The sequence below is a fragment of the Neolamprologus brichardi genome, chromosome 13, assembly GCF_056152115.1.
Source record: "Neolamprologus brichardi isolate AB-2024 chromosome 13, ASM5615211v1, whole genome shotgun sequence".
In the NCBI taxonomy this organism is placed as follows: Eukaryota; Metazoa; Chordata; class Actinopteri; order Cichliformes; family Cichlidae; genus Neolamprologus; species Neolamprologus brichardi.
Window position 1 is genome coordinate 23,059,476 of NC_142116.1, and position 20,649 is coordinate 23,080,124.

The window sequence follows — 20,649 nt, forward strand, 5'->3', positions numbered from 1 at the left end:
CATACCTGAACTAAGCTTTGAGTATTCATGAAAATTTTATAGCTGTCAATGGAATGACACAGCACTGCTACTCTGGCAAAACATCAGGAGCCAAAGGCTTGACATGCTATTTATTTCCTCATAATCACACTTTAGTTCCCACTTTTAAGTTTATAAGAGGGAGAAAAAGACGCTTAGTTGTGGAAATCTGTAATTTGGCAAGAAACACGAGAGGCTTTAATCCAAGGCATATCACAGAAATCTAAGGAACTGCTGAGGGCTGAGACAGGTCATGTGAGGACACGCTGTGTGTTGCTGTCTTTACAGTTACACTTAGGGAAGAGGCGGCATTCAGCCTGTGCCATTTCAATCCCCCGAGAATGTTAGGTCACCATATCATTGTGCCAGAACCCAGTATTAGCTTAGGTGATGAGACTTTCTCAACCAGCTTAACAGACAATTCTCTACAAGAATAAAAACATTAGGTAATGAAGCTAATTTTGGTTTTGAGTAGTAGCTTGAATATCAGTGGAAGTAAAATGTGTAATACAATAGCTGTGTGAATGTATTTATACTAATAACTTTCTTAGTGTTATGCTCTTAGTTCTGCGTGAACTAGAGATCGCACTCAAAGTATGATTAAGAATGCTCACAGCTGTTTCCAATATGTTGAGTATAGCAGGCTTTTGATTAGAGAGTTGCTGGTTTAAATATATTAGCACAAGCTATTTAACTTATCCTAGTAGAAGCAAAGGAGTTGAGGACTGTTTGTACTAGGCTACCACAAGGTGCGAATCTGCATAAATGTGTGAATGTGAAGGAGGCTGGTACTAAAATAGGGTATGCACACTCACACACAGTTGTCTGCATTGATAACCGGTTAAGAAAAAACACAAAATATGTGATTTGTTGGGATTTTTTTTTGTTTTTTTACTTCATTGATTTTTGTGTCGAGGATTTTTAGTCAATTTATCAACCAAGTAGCATCTAATGATTTCCTGTCTGTGATTTTTTTCTTTTTTTCTTTTTTTTTCACTGTTATTTGTTTGCCCTGATGAAAAGCAAACAAGCGCTTTCAGCCTTGGTATTGGATATCTGCCAGTACCAAGTATCTGTCCAATACCAGTGTTAAAATAATACACTGTGGTCCTTCACCTAATTTATTTGCAGAAGTCTCATTTCGGTTCATTGCGCCATTTATGGTCTTACTAGTTCCAATTCTGTATCCTCACAGTTTCACTGTGGGTGCACGACTTCACATGTGCATTACTTATGTAGTGCAGCTGTAAAGCAACAGTCAAGTTGAGGACATGTCATGTTACAGAAAAAAACAATAAATCCTTCCAAACAAGTTAAACACTGTCAGCAAAACAGACAGAAAAGACGTCGCCGTCATCAACAGAGCTTCTATCAACTCACATAACTGCTGTTGATCATAAACTATGCAAACAAATAAAGAAAAGCTGTTGCCTCCTACATGCTGTTAGCTCTCCTGCTAGGAACTTGTGCGCTGCTTCTAACGTGTGGCTGCAAACAAAAAACAAATTGAATGGTTTTGATCAGTCTGTTGTCAGCATTACCTGATATATATTTTTTGAGCCGGGATTGGACCACTAGTCCTTCCCAGTGTCACATTGGAACATCGCGGTCATGACCGTCTCACCGGCCACGACTGCAACTCTAGCTGTGGGTTTAAGCAATGAACAAGGGCTGCGAAGCAAAGCCCCCAGCACATGTCCACAGGAAAGCAGTGTTTAAATAGCTGTGCCGAACACTGACCAGGTGTTTCAAATTTCCACCAATTTCTCTCAGCTCCGGAAAGGATCCCCCGCAACGCAGAACAGACAGTCGCGCCGCAAGAGGGCTTGGGAGTGTAACAGTTCCCAGTTTCAACAGCAAACACTGTCATTTTTATTTTTAGAACAGGCTTATGGTGTTTTCAAGTAAGAGTAAGTCACTCCTGGAAGTCCCTGGGTGTGATGAGTTTTTGTCTAGCATTTTTGTGACATTTTGCTTTGCTTTGTCTCCTACAGGGTTCTAAGCGTCTTCTGAGATCAAATGAGTATGTCCTCCCACCCAGTGGACTGATGGAGACAGATCTGGAGCTCACATTCTCACTGCAGGCAAGCGCTCTGACATTATACTGTGAATTCTCACACAAATATGGCGGTTACTTGAGGAGCGAGAGCGCGTGGAATCTGTTGTCTACCCCATTTATAGATCGAAGTTGTGCAGCATCTCCTGTGTTGTTCTCGTTGACATTTTTAAGGCATTTGTAGACTGCAATAGTAGAATGCAATTTATAGAGGTGAAAAAATTAAGCGAACGAGTTTTATAACGTTGTATAAAAGGTAAAAATGCACGAGTTCAGAAGAGTAAGAACTGGGTGAAATTACAGTGATGTTGAGTGAAGGCTTGATGCTGGTACGATGGAGATGACATGTAAAGATCTGAGACAGTGTGACTTCCGAGGGAGGCGCGTACATCCTAAAAGGTTGAGAAAAAAGTGACGCATTTTTCTCATAAATGCCTTTATGAGCTCTAGTTGTGAAAATTTAAATTCTTCAATGGCAGTCCAAGGAGCACAGCGGTTGGTAAAATACCAGATATATCTGATGACTTTAATAATATGCCCGTTGCCACAGTATATGCTACGTTTGATGGCAGTTATGTGCGGGGCATCTAAACATTTGTCAGATCAGGATAAAATACTGCCTGGAAGTAAAAACAGTCAGAACTGTTTTATTTTATAAGTATGCAGCAAAAGCTCTTATGTTTTACAGGACATAATGAATTTATTATTTTGCTTGTCTTACTTGATTTTTCTTATTTTCAGTACCCCCATTTCCTTAAGCGGGATGCCAATAGGCTGCAGATTATGCTGCAGAGGAGGAAACGTTACAAGAACCGAACCATCCTGGGCTACAAGACTTTGGCTGTGGGAGTAATCAATATGGCAGAGGTACTGCACAGTGCCTTAACTAAGGCAGCTGTTTCACTCACTTACTTTTGTTTCATTGTAAGCTGTTCTTGAGGAACATTTCATTTTGCTTGGAGCCTGCGATGGCATTCTTCTTTCACAGTGATTGACATGGCTATTTGCTTCTGTTTATCATGTCTTGGTTGCCAGAGAGAGAGAGGCCCTCCTGTGATTCACGTTTTTTTTTTCCTCAGATGACTCAGTCATCACACATATTGCCGTATGAGATTATGAACCATCTGGATCTGCCTTCATATGCACTTGTATAAAAACAGTGCAATCAGGCATGCTGTGCAGAAACACCTGAGTGAGAGCTGGATGTTTGTTTGAAGTGGAATATTTTTTTTTTTGCCTTGATTGCAGTCCTTTAATGTGAGTACAGAGCTCAGCTGGATCCTGCACGTATCTTCGGCCATCAAACTGCTATATTTGACTTTCAAAACGGCCGTATTTGTTTTTCTGTTATCAGTGTTGATATCAGACGTTGAAACTCTGCTGCAGTCGTTCCACTGTATTCACTCTCTGCACACAAGCAAAGATCACTGATCAATAACTGTCATCCCCTCAAAACTGTACAAAGTCGAGTGTGCTCCATGGTTGGGGTGTTTGTTTGTTTTGTTTTGGGGGGTTTTTGGTGTGTGTGGGGCAGTGTTGGTCAAGTTACTTGAAAAAAGTAATCAGTAATTAATTACTGATTACTTCCCCAAAAAAGTAATCCCGTTACTTTACTGATTACTTATTTTCAAAAGTAATTAATTACTTAGTTACTTAGTTACTTAGTTACTTTTTAAAAACATGATTTACAACCTGAATAGGTGATAAAGCGATAGATCTTTCAGCCCAATTCTACTTTTTCTACATAATCCATCATACAAAATGTAATCAAATGGAAAAGTCTCTTTTTAAAACTTGTTTTGTTAGTTTTAATCTTTTAACTTTATGCATGAAGCAAAATTTTAATTATATGCACCATTATCTGACTGGAAGAAATTAGTTTAACATTTAAACCTATTTTCTGCACATTCCAGCACATAATAAATATATATATATATTTTTTTATTTTTTTGTGTTTACACTCACTCTTTCAGATGCAAGTAAAACACAGCAGAAAATAAATAAAGTCAAAGACTAGCGGTCCTTTTGCTCTATTTTCACCTGTAAAGCAGGAGTAGAGTAGGCGGAGGTTTATCCTGGTGCAGGTGTGCTGCAGCGGTCAGTGGAAGGATACCGCAGTTTCTCTGTGAGTTTCCCATTACGTCGTAGCTACTCGGTGCTTGCTTGGAAGTTTAGGGGGTTTTTTTCGCTGTAAAAAGAAGTTTTCTTCCCAAGCACAGCGGACACTAATGTTTTTGTCACTTTTTACGGAATCAAACTCAAAGTAAGGTCAGTACTTCCACGCTTTAAACGCTGCACGCTCATACTCTCTCCGCACTCGATATATGATCCATTGTTGATCTGCACACAGCTGTTGTCACGAACATCACACTCGCTTACGTCACTGTCATGAGACATTCTCGCAAGAAAATCACGGTTTTAGTAACGCAGTAACGCAGCGTTCCTACGGGAAAGTAACGGTAATCTAATTACCGTTTTTGCAATAGTAATCCCTTACTTTACTCGTTACTTGAAAAAAGTAATCGGATTACAGTAACGCGTTACAAGTAACGCGTTACTGCCCATCTCTGGTGTGGGGGGAGGGGGAGAGGGATCTTCAAGACTGCCATTAGGTTTAGACATAATTATTGAGTTCTACGTTTATCTGTAGAAAGAAAAAGGTGACAGTTCTCATTACAGCTGCTGATGTGCCTCTCCAAAGTTATTTTCCAGCAGGAGCCCCAGGACAGCAATTGATGGACAGGCTAATGCATTATTGTATTTTAAAATACCACTCAGCTGTTGTGCTGTTGGTGCTTGCTGCAATGAAGCAACTCCCAGACCTCTATGAATAAAGCTAGATAGGCCATTATTGGATGCTGTTGGGTAATAACGTTCTCATCTGCTGTGGCGTGAACCCTCTTGTGCCCTCATTCTGAAACTATCGAAGCATTGTGTAGGAGGAAGTCGCTTATTGGACTTTGAATGGAACATTCAAAGTGCACCCCTGTCAGCGTTTGAGCAAAATGAGCCCACTCTCTGTACAGCAATTCATCAAGTGAAATATTGAAAGCACCCCACAGATGGAGCTCGGAACGAAAGCTCATTCCTTCTCATCTGATTCAAAACAGTTTATGTAAACTGTGTTATTCTGTTTGTCTGGGTGATGTGCACAAATTGGCTTGGCTCCTTTAGACATTCAGTTTTTTTGTGCTAATGAAGATTTATTTAGAGGTAGCATAGCTGTCTGCTTGTAGTCAGTTGGTGTAAAGCAGTGTGGCAGAAGCCATTTTGATCTCTGTGGGATCGTTATCTGCTCTGTAAAGAGGCAAATTCTTCCATCCTGATTGTCTGCTGCGAAAAATGTTTGTATTTTCAATATTTGATCCCTCCTGCTCCAGCGTAGCTCCAAAAGATTGATAAACATAGCAAGTATCGAAGTCATGAAATCTCAGCAAAAATGTTTAAAAAAGAAAGGTATAAGGAACTTTTCAGTGAGGGATAAAAAAGGACTAAAGTGGGGGGTTTATACCTCAATTTTCAGCCTGTCATTTGAATGGATTCTAAAAAATGATTCCTGGCCTCAATGTTGAACTATGTCCAGGTGATGCAACACCCAACAGACGGAGGACAGATTCTGGGTCTCCATAGCAACGTAAAGGAGGCGCCAGTGCGTGTGGCGGAGATCAGCGTGTACTCTCTTTCCAGCCAGCCCATCGACCACGAGGATGGTAGCGGCCAGGCTGGCCGCAAGACCAAAACCTCAGGTGGGCACAGCAATCTCTCACCTGCCTGTGTTGGGTCCGTTAGACAGGCCTGCACCCATGCTGGCCAGCCAAGTTCTGCTTGTAATTTTAGCCAGCTCACCCTACTCAGGCCTCTTTCTTCCCTCCTTCCACATGGCTCCTATTTCCCAACTGAGGACAGAATAAACTCTATTAATCCCAGGCTGTGCTGTGGCCAAGGATATGTTATTCTCTTCAGCTATGGTTGTAATGTTGATTTGAGAGTTGAACAGATGTAGGGCCTATTACCTTACACAACTCTAATTCTGGACTGAGGAGAAATACTGGGCCCTATTCGGACTCCGTGCCTTTATCCCGCCGTGCTGATCCGTCGCTGTTCTGGATGTTATTAGGGAGGCCGCTCTAACATAACAGATGAGCTCATGCAGCAAGTATTAAACTGGTGTCACTCTGAGGGAAGAAAAGATGTTTGTCTTTCTCTCCTCTGCAGTGATCTTTAATAGCATCCATCCCACCTAGGAACGCAGAACAGGATGTTTGACGGGCAAAAGGAAGTCTGCATTAACATTTACCAAAAAAATAAAAAGTAAAGATATTCCATCACCTGATTTGCCCTCAGCTGTCAAACTAACAAACTGCCTCTTTAAAATGATGTCCAGTTCAGATGACACAGAATTTATTAACCACTAGACCTGCATTTTTGTATTCTCATATATTTTGCCCATTATTCTTGTCCTGTAGCCGAAACAGTCTACTATTAACAAACAGAAGAACATTAGGCAGAAAATTGAAAAACCTTCCCCGCACAAAATGTAAAACTGCCTTTGGCCTCACCCTGATATGTGTGAAAAATGGACTAAACATTTAATAACAGCCTGATTTACATCTCATTAGCATTATGCAGTTTGGTATGTGTAAGACACTGGCAGGGTAAGAAGAATATTTAGTGAAGAAAACCATGTTAAACATTAAGTTTAGGAGGTTTCACTTAATAAATTCCTGACCAGAACAATTTTTAGAACCAGAACCGTTGTTTTATTAGATATTGCAGTCATCTTGGATTATTGTTTCACACTTTGTATCTCTGTCTTTTAAACTTTTAGAAAAGGTGTCTTTTCAAAACTTTAAATTTTAACCTTTTTGGTGTAATGCTGCTAATGTTAGCCTAGATATATTCCTCTAGACATATATCTCAATGTGTTTGTGTGTGTGTGTGTGTGTGTGTGTGTGTGTGTGGTTGGGCTACCTCAGACCGCTCCCCAGATATGGATAACTATTCTGAGGACGATGACGACAGCTATTCGTCAGAGCAAGAAGCCAGTGATGATGCAGTTCACGGCCAGGTTCGTGCCAGAGAATGTTTAGATCCAGACAAATGTATAGTACATACACCAAGAAATCAAATCTCCCATATAAACAAAAGAAGTCTACATTAAATGTTATTCAGGAAGTAGAGGGGTTTTGTAATGATGTCTTTTTCTTTGTTTATAAAAATTAAAAATAAAAAAGAGAAATAGATTTTAATAATTTCTCTATTTCAGGATCTTTACGATGAAGACGACGAGGTCAGGAAGCCCAAGAAGGCCCGCAGGAAAATGATCCGAACCACTTCCATGACTAGGGTTAGTAGCTTTCTTTTCCACTGGATGCAGTTTTCCATGCTCAGCAGTCACTTTGTGAATAGCTTAAAACCTGTGTTTGCTTCTCTACAAGCTTTTAAGGGAAAGCACACACTGTGTTCCTTGTTCAGGCCATTAAGACAATGTGGACAGACGTGTAAATGAACCCAGTGAAGTGGCTAAAATGGCCTTTACATAGAACAGCTCTGAATATGTAATCCAGTGAACAGTTACCTGGAGTCGAGCTATCGTGGTTAATTAACTGTGACTTGGTATCCTCCTATTCTGTTAATCCTTCTCTTGTAACTGCATGTGGGGTTTTTTCTGTTTTTCTGTTGCAGCAACCTAACTTTAAGCAGAAATTTGTGGCCTTGCTGAAGAGGTTCAAGGTGACCGATGAGGTGAGTTGCAAAAAGAAAAGGTAATTGCATTTGTTTGAACTGACACCGCATAAGAACATGTTCAATGTCAAAGCAAATGAGGGATACAGCATCCTCCTCGCTCTGCTCCCAGGAATTTCTGTCCTTCTCTTATGAAATCTTCTGGAGGTCAGCTGTGAAACTTGCATTTAGTAAATTACCCTCGAGGCAGGACGGAATAATCTCAGTATTGACTGTCTAAGCAGCATTCTGTTACATCACTGCTAATGTGCTCCTGACTAGAGGGCAATCACCAGTAGAGAAATCACTGCCACAACAGGGTTACAAGCATCATTACGCTGCATTACATTTCTCCTCACAGATGCGTATTTCCATTAGCAGCGATTTATATCTGGAATCCATTAACCATCTTATTTTTTTACTACTTAATGCAATACAAAATGTATTATTTAGATTTGCGCTCTTGTTATGAATAAATGTCTCTCAGCATAATGCCTTGTAATCAGGTCATCAGGAGGACATTGACAAATTGTATGCAGCAACCCCTACATGTCCATTTGTGCATAAACTGTGTTAAGCCCTTTGGATAAAAATATTATCCTTGAACTGTAAGAAATCTATAGGGAAAACCTGGAAAATGCCTTGTTTCTCATCTTTCTTCCTCCTTGGGTTGCAAGCAATCCAAAAACTATATCAGCGAGCATGTTTCGAAAAATCCTATTCATAAAAACAAGTTATGTGGGTCATGAGACTGAATGGGGATTCGTTTATATGTGATCAAGATCTAAAAAGTTCTGTCTGAGATATTTAACCTAGTGCTGCTTTCACCAGCATTTTTGCCTGTGTGTGTGTGTTTTTTGTTTTTTTTGTTGGATGGTTCTGGAAGCTCCAGGTGGCCCGATGATCTTTTATCACGTTCCCTGTCGCTAATCTCCTTCTTGTGGCTGCGGCTCTATAAATACATAGCCGGGAGGAGGAGAGGGGACAGACTGTGTTTGTCTGCTCCCTGCCAGCTCCTGCACTTATGGAGTGGCATTAATCACCTGATTAGTCCACAAGCCTGGCTGTGCGTAGTTCCTATGATATACATCTCCACTGTGCAGCTGGTAGAGCAAGGCTCAGCATCTTAGCACTTCGCTAACGCTCACTTTTTATTAGCTCGTCTTTGAACTAAGGCAGGACTGTATATATTACATACAGATTTTCGTTTTACAGCTTTCAGTGTTCTCATTCATTCTTGAAGCTCCATTACTCCAGCTGTGAAAGTGATTAATTTATGCACAGCGCCCAGTAACACCCTGCCCTTATTTAATCCATGGCCATAATTACAAATCCCTGATTACAGAATACTGATGATCTGTTTATCCTGTGTGGCAGGTCCTGGACTCTGACCCAGTAGACCAGACACAGGAGGTTGAGGAGGATCTGGACTTACTCTATGACAGTCTAGAGGTGTATAATCAGAGTGACAGTGGGCCAGAGATGGAGGACAATGAGAGTGTCCTGAGCACTCCTAAGCCCAAACTCAAGTATGTCTGTCTTTCATATTTTTGTTCCAGATAAAATGTTTATAGTTGAAAGTTTGTATGTGGTTATAGGGTGAACTGTTACATTTTAAAATTACGAATGTTAAATAATGATCGAAGAGTACGCATATACATTGTCGGGAAAAAGCGCCCATTCATTTTTATACTGTGATTTGATCTTGAACTTATTCTTCACCTTTAGCAGCAGTAAGCATAACAGATACTTTGTGTCTGTAGGTCAGACCACCACAGCATTTTAATCATTCTTCTTCTGCAACCTGTTTTCAGTTCAGTAATATATTTCTAGGATGAGTGACTCTCTCTAGGTCATTCCACGTAGTAGTAGTTTCAGTAGCTCTGAATGGGTCATTCTGAAAAGCAGATTTAGTTTGAAGCTGTTCTGTTGTAGATTTACTGCAGTGTTTAGGGTCATTGTCCTGCTGCAGTGTCCTTTATGATGCCCCGTCATGGAGATCATCCCTATTTATGAACAGATATGTTCACCATCTCCAAGGATTTGGCTGAGAACATGAGAGTACTGCTCGCTCATGTGGTACTGACCTGCCACATCCTAAGTCATATGCTGCTTTAGTATTTACGCTGTATAAAATAAGCCTTTAAGCTACATCCAAGACCATAAACTCATGAGTTCAGAAATAAAATGAGAAGTAGCATTGTTTCCCATTTGACTTGTATGCAATTGGATGCCTTTCGGTAACCGGAGAAGTTGCCCTCTGCAGGCTGTAATGAAGAACAAAGGGGTGAGGCTTGAACTGTGAACTGGAAGCTACATCAATCTTTTTATATATATATAGTCGATGTTTACAGGGACGGTTTGACATCAACAGATTATTCTTGTGAATTGACAATTTATATGTTATTGGTTTGTATATATGCTTTGGGCTTTCGGACTATTGACTGCACGTAGCTTTGAAGGTTCATAGTTTTCTAAACTACACTGTAATTGTTTGACACCTGTAGTATGGACAAGAGCTATATGAAATTAGTTTTATTAGTTCAAAAATGTTTTTTTCTTACTTTGATGCCCATTTTACTACATCTTAAAGCAAACGTTTCGATCAGTCCGAAGGCTTCCCCTACTTAAACTGTTTGTTCTTGTCTAATTCATTTGCTCTTGCTCCTAGGCCGTTTTTTGAAGGGATGTCTCACTCCAGCTCGCAGACAGAAATCGGAAGCATCCACAGCCAAAAAAGTCAGCAGAGAGAGATGTCATGCCCTGTGAGTTGATTAGCACAAACTCTATGAACAGATGCCTTTGAGTCGCACTGTTTATCTATAAAGTTCTGCCTCGCAGTTATTTTAGAGGTCCTTATAAACAGTGTTGCGTAAAAGACTTTCCCCTGTATTGCCCCAGTGTTTAAATTCCTGGCAGCCCTCTGTTCATATTGTGGTTCAGGGATTCCCAAGGATGCTAGAGACAAGATATTCTTAGCATGTCCGCCATGTGGACCCTGGCAGAAAAGGACTGGGTCCTGCTGTCCTTCAGAATTTATAAGGTCTGACACAAAATGACCTTTTCACCACCATCACTGCACACAAATATGCTCCCATTGCTCAGAGAGAAGATTGGATGGAGCAATCCTGAACTCCTACTCAGAAATTTATGGCCCATCTGAACAACAAGAGAGACACGTTGAGTGTGATGGCGAGAGAGCGAGAGGTGTTTATAAATATCAGGGAATCCATTTTAGCGTGTAATAAAATGGCCCAGAGCAATTCAGGCTACTACATTCTAGTCGAACTGCATAAACATGTCTTGCTGCCAGAATGTAAACGATTTAATCTAATATTTAAATAAATCACACTTTACAAGAGCCGTTCAAACAAGACGAGAATTAAAAACAGGAATGTGCCTCTTGCACTTCTGGGGTTTATATATATTACACCAAGCAGTAGTGAAATGTACAGGCACTATAGGTGAGGTATTTATATATACTTAAACTGTGAAACTGGTCGGTTACAAATCTTGCATTTCATTAATTATGACATGAGCACTTCCATTTGGAGCTTTTATTTTCACCAGAAAGGTGAGCTTCATGGTTTAAATGATCTAATGTGTTGGCATGTGTGTTTTACCCCCCAGAGTGGAGACTTTCTCACTGTGGACAGATGTAAAGTACAAGGGGGGCGATATCAGGATGACAGCGTCACAGACACAACCATTGGGGTATGTTTTTGGAACAGTCATACATTGTTTTTTTTATCCCTTTCTTTCTTTCTTTCTTTCTTTTTTTCCTTCTTCTTTTTTTAACTTAATACCCTTGAGCATCCCTTTCTCACATTTTTCTTTTCCAACCCCCTACCCTCTCCACTTGAGTGCCCTTTTGCTCCCGTGGGTCTTAGTTGTTTTCCGGGAAAAAGAAAAGAGGGGAGGGAGCGTGCGAGGGCATGCAAACTAAACAGCATAGTCATCCATTATGGATCAGCAGAGCAGGCAAGGCAGCTTCATGCTGGATAAATCTTGACTGATGAGGATGGAAAGAGGGGTGTTTGTGTTTGTTTTTGTTCTTGTGCTGTCGGGTCGGTCTAACCTTGTTCATCGAGCTGCAGCCGCCCCTCTGAGCCACTCACCACCCCAATCCAATGAGTGAGTTCAAACTGAATATCTAAGCTGCAGGAGCAGTGTTTCCCCAGCCACCTGCTAAGAGACCATGACTTTTTTATCTCGTATGTCACGGTCGGCTTACACCATTATCTCAAACCTCAAAAAAATGAGCTCAGTTATTCACCAGGCCAGTATCTTTCTACCTCCTCACCCTCCACCTCTGCTCTTTCAACTCTCGTCTTGGCAGCAGGAGGGCTACACACAAAACCACAGAAAGAGAAACTGATGCCGTTTGAATTGGACATGCAGTGCAATACCTGCGAGTGTTTAAAAAAGAAAAGTTAAAAATCGGAAATATTCATTTTTAAAGGTCTTGATCTTTTAATGTGCATATGGAAGTGTGTATGCAGGAATGATATGTTTGACTGTATGTTGGACATTTTGACACTCATCTTTAATGTGTGGTTTGATCCAAACTTTGAAGTACTTTCTAATTGTGTGCTTTACTATGCAGACACATAGAAAAGCGTTACTGTAGACACACAAATAAAACGTTAGGTGAAAATTTTGGTTGCCAGGAGACAGTTGCTGGGAAGCTCATTGGCCCATGGAGTGCATATGGAGCTTTTTTCTGACAGCAGCCGATTTGACATGAAACAGTTGATAAACAAAGCTTTAATTAGCAACACATGCTTACCTGCTCTCTTCACGTTGCAACGGCTGCTGGGAAAAAGCTCTGCTTCAACCAAATTGTAATGTGACAAATGGCTAGACTCAGCCCTGCAGGCTGAAAGGTACTTTTGCATCTTTTTTCTGGGGTTTTATTTTTTATTTTTTGGTTTCGTTTTTCAGTCTTTTAAGTATTTTAACTGAGCTCTGTAATTTACAGAAGAGACAAATTAGCTGTTATTTTCCATAGGCCTGGGATCACGGAGCCCTGGTTAATTTATTATTAATGAATGACTCCAGCTAATATTCGTTGTTAATAGAAATGAACTGTCATATTGTTTTATACAGTTTTGAAATGTTGAAAAAGACTTGACGTTAAATGCACTTGTGTTCATTTACACTTTATTTTTTGTTTTCCACTAATCTTGTGGATTTTCTCTCTCAAATTGATTGTCTTGAACATTTGCAAACCTGCAGTGCCTGTGTTTGATAAACATTAGCGTTGTCCTCTTACAGCCCTCTTGGCTCATCTTTGCTCCCCCCCTTTTGGTTCAGGAGCCAGAGACTGACGACAGCGGGCCAGGGCCTGGGGAGGTGAGCAGCTGGGATGTTAACATTGAACGGGTGCCCTGCTCCGTTGGCAAGCTCTGCAAGACTGAGTCCCAAAACCACATGTCTCCCAGGTAAAGTGCTGATGACTACATCTGGGAATAAGCATTCAGTATAGATCTAATGTGTGTCTGCTTTAATTGTTAATTTGCTTTTCTTATAAACCGGATCATTAGGTTCTTTTTTTTCTTCCTGACTGTCATATATTTTATTCTTCGCTTGTTGTCTCCTCAGTAAAGTGGAAAACAAGCTGCAGAGACGACCTCGCAGCACCTCCATGAAAGACAGGCAGAATTCCAAGGCCCAAAGCGACAGGACCAGCAGCATGGAGTCTGAGTGCTCCCCAGACTCAAGACTCATCGCGCAGGTAGACAACGCATCCAGGATTGAGCATCAGACTCTGTTCTTTACACTTTTTTTTTTTCAGTCCAGTGGAAATGTGCTGACTTGTGTCATTGTCATACTTTGCGCTCCTAATTTGTGTCAAAGGTTCCGAGGAAGTCCGTCTATGACCAACTAAACCAGATTCTCATCTCTGACGAACGCTTACCAGAGAGCATCATTCTCATCAACACTACAGAGTGGCAAGGACAGGTCTGTTTTTCTATAAGTAGCATCGAATCATGAATTCCTTTACCTTCATTTGTTCATACATGCGATAGAACCACACGGATCATGCAGGACAGGGCTTATTTTTACCCATGCTGCACACATTACATTGTTGCAAAAAGAGGAAAATACAAAAAAAAAATGTGCGTGTGCTTCCGAGTAGCATTTTTTTTTTTCTTTTTTCCAACCCTGCCTCTGGTATATCCATTAACTCATCGTGTCCCTCTCATGTGTGTTTCTGTGCAGTATGTAGCCGAGTTGCTCCATGAACAGGCCCAGCCCATTGTGTCAACCTGCTCTGCTGCAGATGTTCAGGCTGCCTTCAACACCATCGTAACTCGCATCCAGAGATTGTGAGTCACATACATGCATACATACACACGCATTGGCTGAATGACACAGCCCGTCAGATGGCGTGATTTTTATTGTTTATTTATTTATTTATTTATGTATTTTTATCTCATTATCTTGAGCCAATCTTCACCGAACTATATGTGTTTGATGGCTACTCACTGGATAATTCCAGGATGGTATTGCTCATGCTGCTAAAGCGCTCACTGTGCGTGAACCCATTCTATCAAAATACGGCCGTTTCCTCATGAAAAGCTTAAGTTCAGCTGCCTTCTCCGTTTCCTGGATCCACCTGCTCGGCTGTCATCTCCTCAGGATGTCATGTCAGTGGGAGACGAGGCTCTCTCGGTTTGCTGTACTGCTTCTGTCAAACATGTTTTTCTCCCTTATTCAGCTGAACTTTTTAGCACTTTAGACACCTGCTCCTCAGTCAACGCATTTACTCCAGCTGGGGCAATGTCACGCAGAGCCGCGCATGTCTCTGATGATAACATGCTTGCTCAGTGCTGTGCCGCCGCTAACAGAATGATTGTTTTCTGAGATGTTGTCACTTGGAGTAAACACAACTTTCTTGTCTTTTTAATACCAAATGTATCAACACTGTCTTCTGCTTTAATCTCTCTTGAGAGAGATTAAAACGAGAAATTCTTTAAGATGATCCATTATATGTTACAGCAAGTACTTTTAGGGTTTGATTGCTGCTTTAGAAAGAGCTTTGTGAAACTTGAAATTATTTGCAGGTTTAAGACCCTTTTGATGAATTTTCCTGGCTAAACTGAATTTATTCTTCTTTCTTTTTTTTGTCGTTTAATTTAAAGATGGAATTGGTCTTTGGTTTAGGATCTAAATGTTGCGCCATTTGCTCTAAAAAGGCTTGTAGATACTCGCAAGTACCTAATAAATTATAGTCTGTGACGTATTTTGGCTTCCCAAAAAGGTAAGACCGGTTTTAAACCAGACGGATCTTATTGAGAAATAAATCTCTGCTTCAGACTTCCGTCACTTCTCTCACACTCATGCTCTGACCCATATTTCTAAGAAGTTGGATCTTAGTCTTCCTCTTAATTACTCATCTGTTGTCTCCATTTTTTTTATCCCTTGCAGCTGTAACTGTAATGCACAGACACCACCGACGATGAAGGTGGCGGTGGCAGGCGACCAGAGTTACCTCAGCACCATCCTGAGGTTTTTTGTGGAGCAGCTAGCCAACAAGACTCCTGACTGGCTGACTTACATACGCTTCCTGGTGATCCCCATTGGTAATTCATTGATTTATACGAAATCCATACAGGCATATTCTGTACTTTTAGCGTTTGTTTTATATATAAATATCCTCCCCACAGGCTCTCATCCCCTGGCAAAGCACGTGGCTTCTTTTGACAGCCGGTTCAACAGCATCTTTATGGACACTGCGTGGAGGGAGCTGTTCTGCAGGACAGAACGGCCCGCCTCAGGTAGGACACGCAGCTCTGGTGTCTGCATTTCTTATGTGCAGCCAACTTGAAAGGGAAAGAAATTGGGTGGGAGCAGAGGTCAGGGGCTGATGAATTGGAGAAAGAGATTTCTTCCAATTGCAAAAGACAGCTACATCCTGTTTGAGATCATGGCATTATTCCTTCTTCCTTTAAACTGCCTGCTGCTGATTAAGAAGAACCGCCAGACTGTCAGAAGTCGTATTCTCATTTTTACCCCGAAGCTTCTAACACATTGTAATATTAAAAACAGAGGTTGTTGTTTTTGAAAAGGCACATCATCGTAACCTTTTTGGGTTTGTTTGTTTCAACTTTTTCCAACATCTCCAACAATTTTAGCTTTAAACCTCCCAGCTGTGTGCCAGTTGTAGCTAATTAGTCTGAAACAATAAAGTAGGAATCCGTAGGATTAATCCAAGCAGCCAAATCGAAGACATTTGCGTGTTTGATGTTTATTTTAGGATTTTCTTGTTAACTTTAAGCCTTGAATATATATTTTTTTACACTCTCACCATGTGAGAATGTTACATAAAATGGCTCACATAAATCCATGCTTAAGCCTCTATTCTAATCCAACTCCTCCATTATCACTTGTTCTGCCCAAACATGCCTGATAATCTTCGCCCATCCTCACCTATTAATTCCCTCCCTTTAATCCCCAAAGGTGCAAGAGTCACAATGTTACACATGGTGTTTAATCATCTCAAAGCAGTTGGGTTGAACCAAAAAACAAAAAAGATCTAGAGCAGAGGTCTTTTATTCTTAACATAAGGTGTGATCCCGACACTGAAGGCAGTTTGTAATAGGACCGACTTTGTGCCGAGAAGCTACAGGTCAAAATGAATTGATTAAAACTCAAGTCTATATTTCAAGTCGCCAAAAAAAATTGCGTCCCAGGATACGAGCGACCCCCACATGCATTTTGTTTGACATGTAATTTATCCCGTGTGTCACACGGTCGACTTCACCCACATTTTAATGACATTTTACACTCAGCAGCCCCCATCTCCTTAATTCAGTGGAATGTGAATGATGAATGCACAGTCCCCTAGCACACTGCTCTATGTGAAAATTACCATTTGCATCAAATGTCAGCTTGTTAGCAAGACATAAAACAGGAGAGGCTTGTTGTTAACAATCTATCTCTTTGCTCCCTGAAGATAACATAGATGTAGCAGGACGAATCATTCAGTATCTGGCCGGTGCCAACGTGTCCCACCAGTTTCCCATCTCAGAAGCCATGCTCACCTACAAGCAGAAGAGGTAAAGTGACCGTGCTTATTGAAGTTGTGGCTTATTCATCCAATGTTTTCTGTATTTGAGCATGCATCTGTGCTTTTTTGTGCTCTAAGCAAGTCTGTGTTGCAGTTATTCGTAACTGGTAGTTCTGATGTTAATTTTCTTCTATGTTTCCAAAAAATGAATCCTTGAACTAATGTTGCAATGACAGCCCATCATAAACTAGCACTTGTAGTGAATATCCGCTAAAACTGCATGAGGAACATAATTAGATGAATGTGCATGTAAGCATGCAGCTGCAAGAACATGCATTAAACACACAAAGCGAGCATCAGCTCAGTTTCCACACTAAACTCACTTCTGTTTATTTTGACTTGAATGAAAGCAGGACTTGTAGGTTTTGTATGATTTGATAAAAATGTTAAAAAGTCCAGTCTAGGTGTCTCACAGTCACATCTGCAGACAGAGACAGTCCACTGCATTTCTCTGTGCATTTGCTTGTTTTCTTTCTGAGATTTGACCAAACCCTTCCCCCTTCTTTGTGAGAGTGGCTTCCTATTGGTCAGAAGGTACTAAATACCACACAGTTTTAACGCTGTTGCATTCCTTCTCCTCCCCTTTCCCCCCTTTTTGATTTGCATTCAAGGAAAAGAAGCTTGTATTTTGATTTTTACATCAGGTATCTAAATCAACTCGTGTTTCGTTCCCCCCCCCCCTCCTTGCCTATTTTCCCTTCTCCATTTGGCTTGAGCTCCTCTTGCTGTGTCTTAACATTTCCCTTTTCACTTTCGATACTCACTGTAACTTCACTTGGCACTCTGTCCCAGCGTGTGTCTTTGGTTTGGTATGACTTTGATTCTTACTTTGTCCTCCGTGTTGTTGCTGTGACGATTTGCCTAACAACCTTAAAATAAATATTCACAGCGTGGATGGTTTGCTGACTTACAATATCTAACAGTATATATGTATATATGATGCCACACTTAAAACCACTCCTTGTTTTATTATAGATGCAACTGTTACTGCAGGACCAAAAGAACTCAGCTGTCTTGTCACCTAAACACTGTTTCACAACATTTTCAGATTATCTTTTAAAATCTATAAAATGTACCAAAAATGCTGATGATGTGAACAGAGACAACACAGTATAAGTTAAATTACATTCCCATTCGAAAAACTAAAACTGAACTCTTAATAACACTGCTAGTGTTCTGAATTGCATGAATGATACTAACTACTGACCAATGTGTTTTGTGTGCACAACAAAGTAAAGCAAAGCCTGTATGCAAAAGCTTGACAGTTAAGATTAATATGTAATTGTTATTTTTGGAAGTTTGTTACAGCTCACAGTGCTGCTCAGATACCTCAATGTTGTGCTTACAGTCGAGTTGCTTTCTGTTGGGCAGATAAAGAAAGTCTTTACGAGTTGACACACTCAAGCTTTAATAGTGCAAGTAGATTTAGCATGTCCATATTTTATAAGATGTTTTTTTATTAGGATCTTGTGAATGACCTGACACAGTAAAGAGGTGGCGCAGTTCAGTCCTGATGTAGTTGTGCGATAATGTTACTGGAATTCTGTGTAATGAAGCAAGGCATTAAAATGTCTGGGAAGTGTTGTCCTGCATATGCGTATGGGAGTGGGTACCAGCAGTGCTTCTTTTGTTGTTTGATGTTGCTGCAGACTATTTATGTAAGCTCATTAAAGACTAAGGAAGAATCGGTGATTTGTTTTAAAAGTGTCACCGTTGGACACTTGCAGAACTATGGTGCTAATCTTTTGCGCTCTGATCGTGGGCCTGAGCGTGCCTCAAACTTTACGGGATGTTGACTGTCATCCTGTTTTTTGTTTGTTTGGATAGGCGTGTAATCTTGGACATAAAGCAGCCACACAGTTACTGGACAGATCCAAAACAGTCGTGTATTTAAAAGCAGACACTTGTTATCGTCCTGGTTGACAAGAGAGACCCCACCTCTCCGTCTTCTTCTGGTTGTAAGGAGCAGGTCCTCTCATTCATCTCATTGTATCGTGACTCCCCGAGATGATCCCATTCCACCCAAGCCAGTCATGTGCCATTTCCGCTGTGATGGGACATGGTGCAGGCCATGCCACAGCCATCTGCCCTCCAGGACCATTGAGTGTTCATGTGCACCTCTGGAGTGTTGAAAGTGTTTCAGACCCACCGTTGGTCAAACTCACAGATTCTTTTTGTTCTCGCTCTTTTTCACAGCCCCGATGAGGACTCCTGTCAGAAATTTGTGCCATTTATTGGGGTAAGAAACACATTTGTTTACCATGCAAACATGTCTTGCACTTTTTTTTTTTAATTCATTCTATATTGAATATTTTCTGTAACACTGGCTCTTATTTTTCTTACAGGTAGTGAAAGTTGGGATTGTGGAACAAAGCCTCTCGACTTCAGGTAAGAAAAGCACATTTTTAAAGATGTGTTATCAGTTTAGTGTCATTGGGATTTTACTCACAGGATACTGACCAGGAAAATAAAGAGATAAGCACTCTTTTCCTACTTAATTCAGTTACAGGAAGAGTTGGCATAATCTGGAAAGCATTAAATATCTTTTAGGTACAGTTTTTACTTACAGTGATTTTCCCCCCTAAATCTGCAGTGGACTCAGATGATGCCATGGGAGGCAACACAAGCATCTTGTCCTCCCCGACGCCTCCATCGGCCGGTCCGTATGGAAAGGAGATCGGGGGCACGCCCCCACAGTCGCCCTCTGTGTCCACCACCCTGTCTGGAGCTGGGTATGAAAAGCCCAAGTCTCTTATTAAAACAACTACTCATAATTGCCCACATCACTGTAGCTTTCAGGGTAAACGGATGTGGAAATGAACAAACCACAAACAAACCAAAGCAAGGCCTTGTTTGTTTCCCTTTGTAGCTCTCCATGTTCGGGCAGTGAGGTGATGGGGCTGCAAGTGGACTACTGGACATGGCAAGGCCCCGAGAAGAAGAAAGAGGGCGAGAAGAGAGACATAGGACTGAAGAACACCCTGAAGAGTAACTTCCGTTCACTACAAGTCAGCCGCCTTCCCTGCGGTGGAGAACTCACTCCTCCACCCAGCATGGCTATGACTGTTGTTACTAAGGAGAAGAACAAAAAAGGTACACTTGGAGGAGTAGCACATAGACGTTACTAAAAAATCTTTTTCAAATTTGTATTTTTGGTTTTATTTGATTATTTTTCTCCACTCTTTGAAATGTTAGTCTCCACTCTCTTGTTGTAGTTACAATGAACAGTAAAACAAACAACAAAGCAGGCAGAACCAGATAGATTACCTCATTTATTCCACATTTTGTTTCTTTCTCCAAATTATAGCCTTGATTACTGAAAATATAATTATATTGAGTCAGAGTCACATGTGCTGTACACAAAAAGATTGGCGGTTCAAGGAGGAGGAGACACAAATCAGCCTCAGGGGGTCACAAGCCCAGATAAATGGGAGGGTTTTGTCAAGAAGGGCATCTGGACTGAAATTTATGCCAAGTGAAACATGTGGACACATCCACTGTGGCGAACTCTTGGGAAATAAGGGAGCAGCTGAACGTAGCTTTATTTGGATGTGTTGTACCAGGAGGAGCTGATGTCAAATCAAGTTTGTGGTTTCCAGCAGAGATGTGAAGCAGGCTACAGAGGTCCAAATGTTGTAGTGTTCAGCGCTCTCTGATGCTGACTCAGGCGACATTGCTTGAGGCTGTTTATGAGGCTTCTCCCAGCAGGCTCTGTGCAAGTAATGCAGCAGGATCCTCCATGACCTGTGAAACCAAACTTTGTGGATTTCTCATT

General features: G+C 41.0%; 1 protein-coding gene across 5 annotated transcripts in view; it reads left to right on the forward strand.

Moving 5' to 3' along the window:
* The window catches only part of LOC102782461 (phosphofurin acidic cluster sorting protein 2-like), a 46,727-nt gene that overhangs the window by 22,981 nt on the left and 3,097 nt on the right, over positions 1 to 20,649 (forward strand). The window contains exons 3-23 of one of the 5 annotated variants that reach the window (XM_087850319.1): positions 2,013 to 2,102; positions 2,816 to 2,941; positions 5,658 to 5,820; positions 7,051 to 7,142; positions 7,341 to 7,421; positions 7,760 to 7,819; positions 9,176 to 9,327; positions 10,470 to 10,563; positions 11,429 to 11,512; positions 13,076 to 13,242; positions 13,403 to 13,535; positions 13,658 to 13,762; positions 14,024 to 14,130; positions 15,233 to 15,387; positions 15,472 to 15,582; positions 16,761 to 16,863; positions 17,486 to 17,518; positions 19,071 to 19,113; positions 19,220 to 19,262; positions 19,468 to 19,606; positions 19,744 to 19,967. In XM_087850319.1, coding sequence (XP_087706445.1) covers positions 2,013 to 2,102; positions 2,816 to 2,941; positions 5,658 to 5,820; positions 7,051 to 7,142; positions 7,341 to 7,421; positions 7,760 to 7,819; positions 9,176 to 9,327; positions 10,470 to 10,563; positions 11,429 to 11,512; positions 13,076 to 13,242; positions 13,403 to 13,535; positions 13,658 to 13,762; positions 14,024 to 14,130; positions 15,233 to 15,387; positions 15,472 to 15,582; positions 16,761 to 16,863; positions 17,486 to 17,518; positions 19,071 to 19,113; positions 19,220 to 19,262; positions 19,468 to 19,606; positions 19,744 to 19,967 — 2,305 coding nt within the window. Of the gene's footprint in view, positions 1 to 2,012; positions 2,103 to 2,815; positions 2,942 to 5,657; positions 5,821 to 7,045; positions 7,143 to 7,340; positions 7,422 to 7,759; positions 7,820 to 9,175; positions 9,328 to 10,469; positions 10,564 to 11,428; positions 11,513 to 13,075; positions 13,243 to 13,402; positions 13,536 to 13,657; positions 13,763 to 14,023; positions 14,131 to 15,232; positions 15,388 to 15,471; positions 15,583 to 16,760; positions 16,864 to 17,485; positions 17,519 to 19,070; positions 19,114 to 19,219; positions 19,263 to 19,467; positions 19,607 to 19,743; positions 19,968 to 20,649 lie in introns of all 5 variants that reach the window. The other 4 variants (XM_087850323.1, XM_087850318.1, XM_087850321.1 and 1 more) reach the window with 4 other exon arrangements.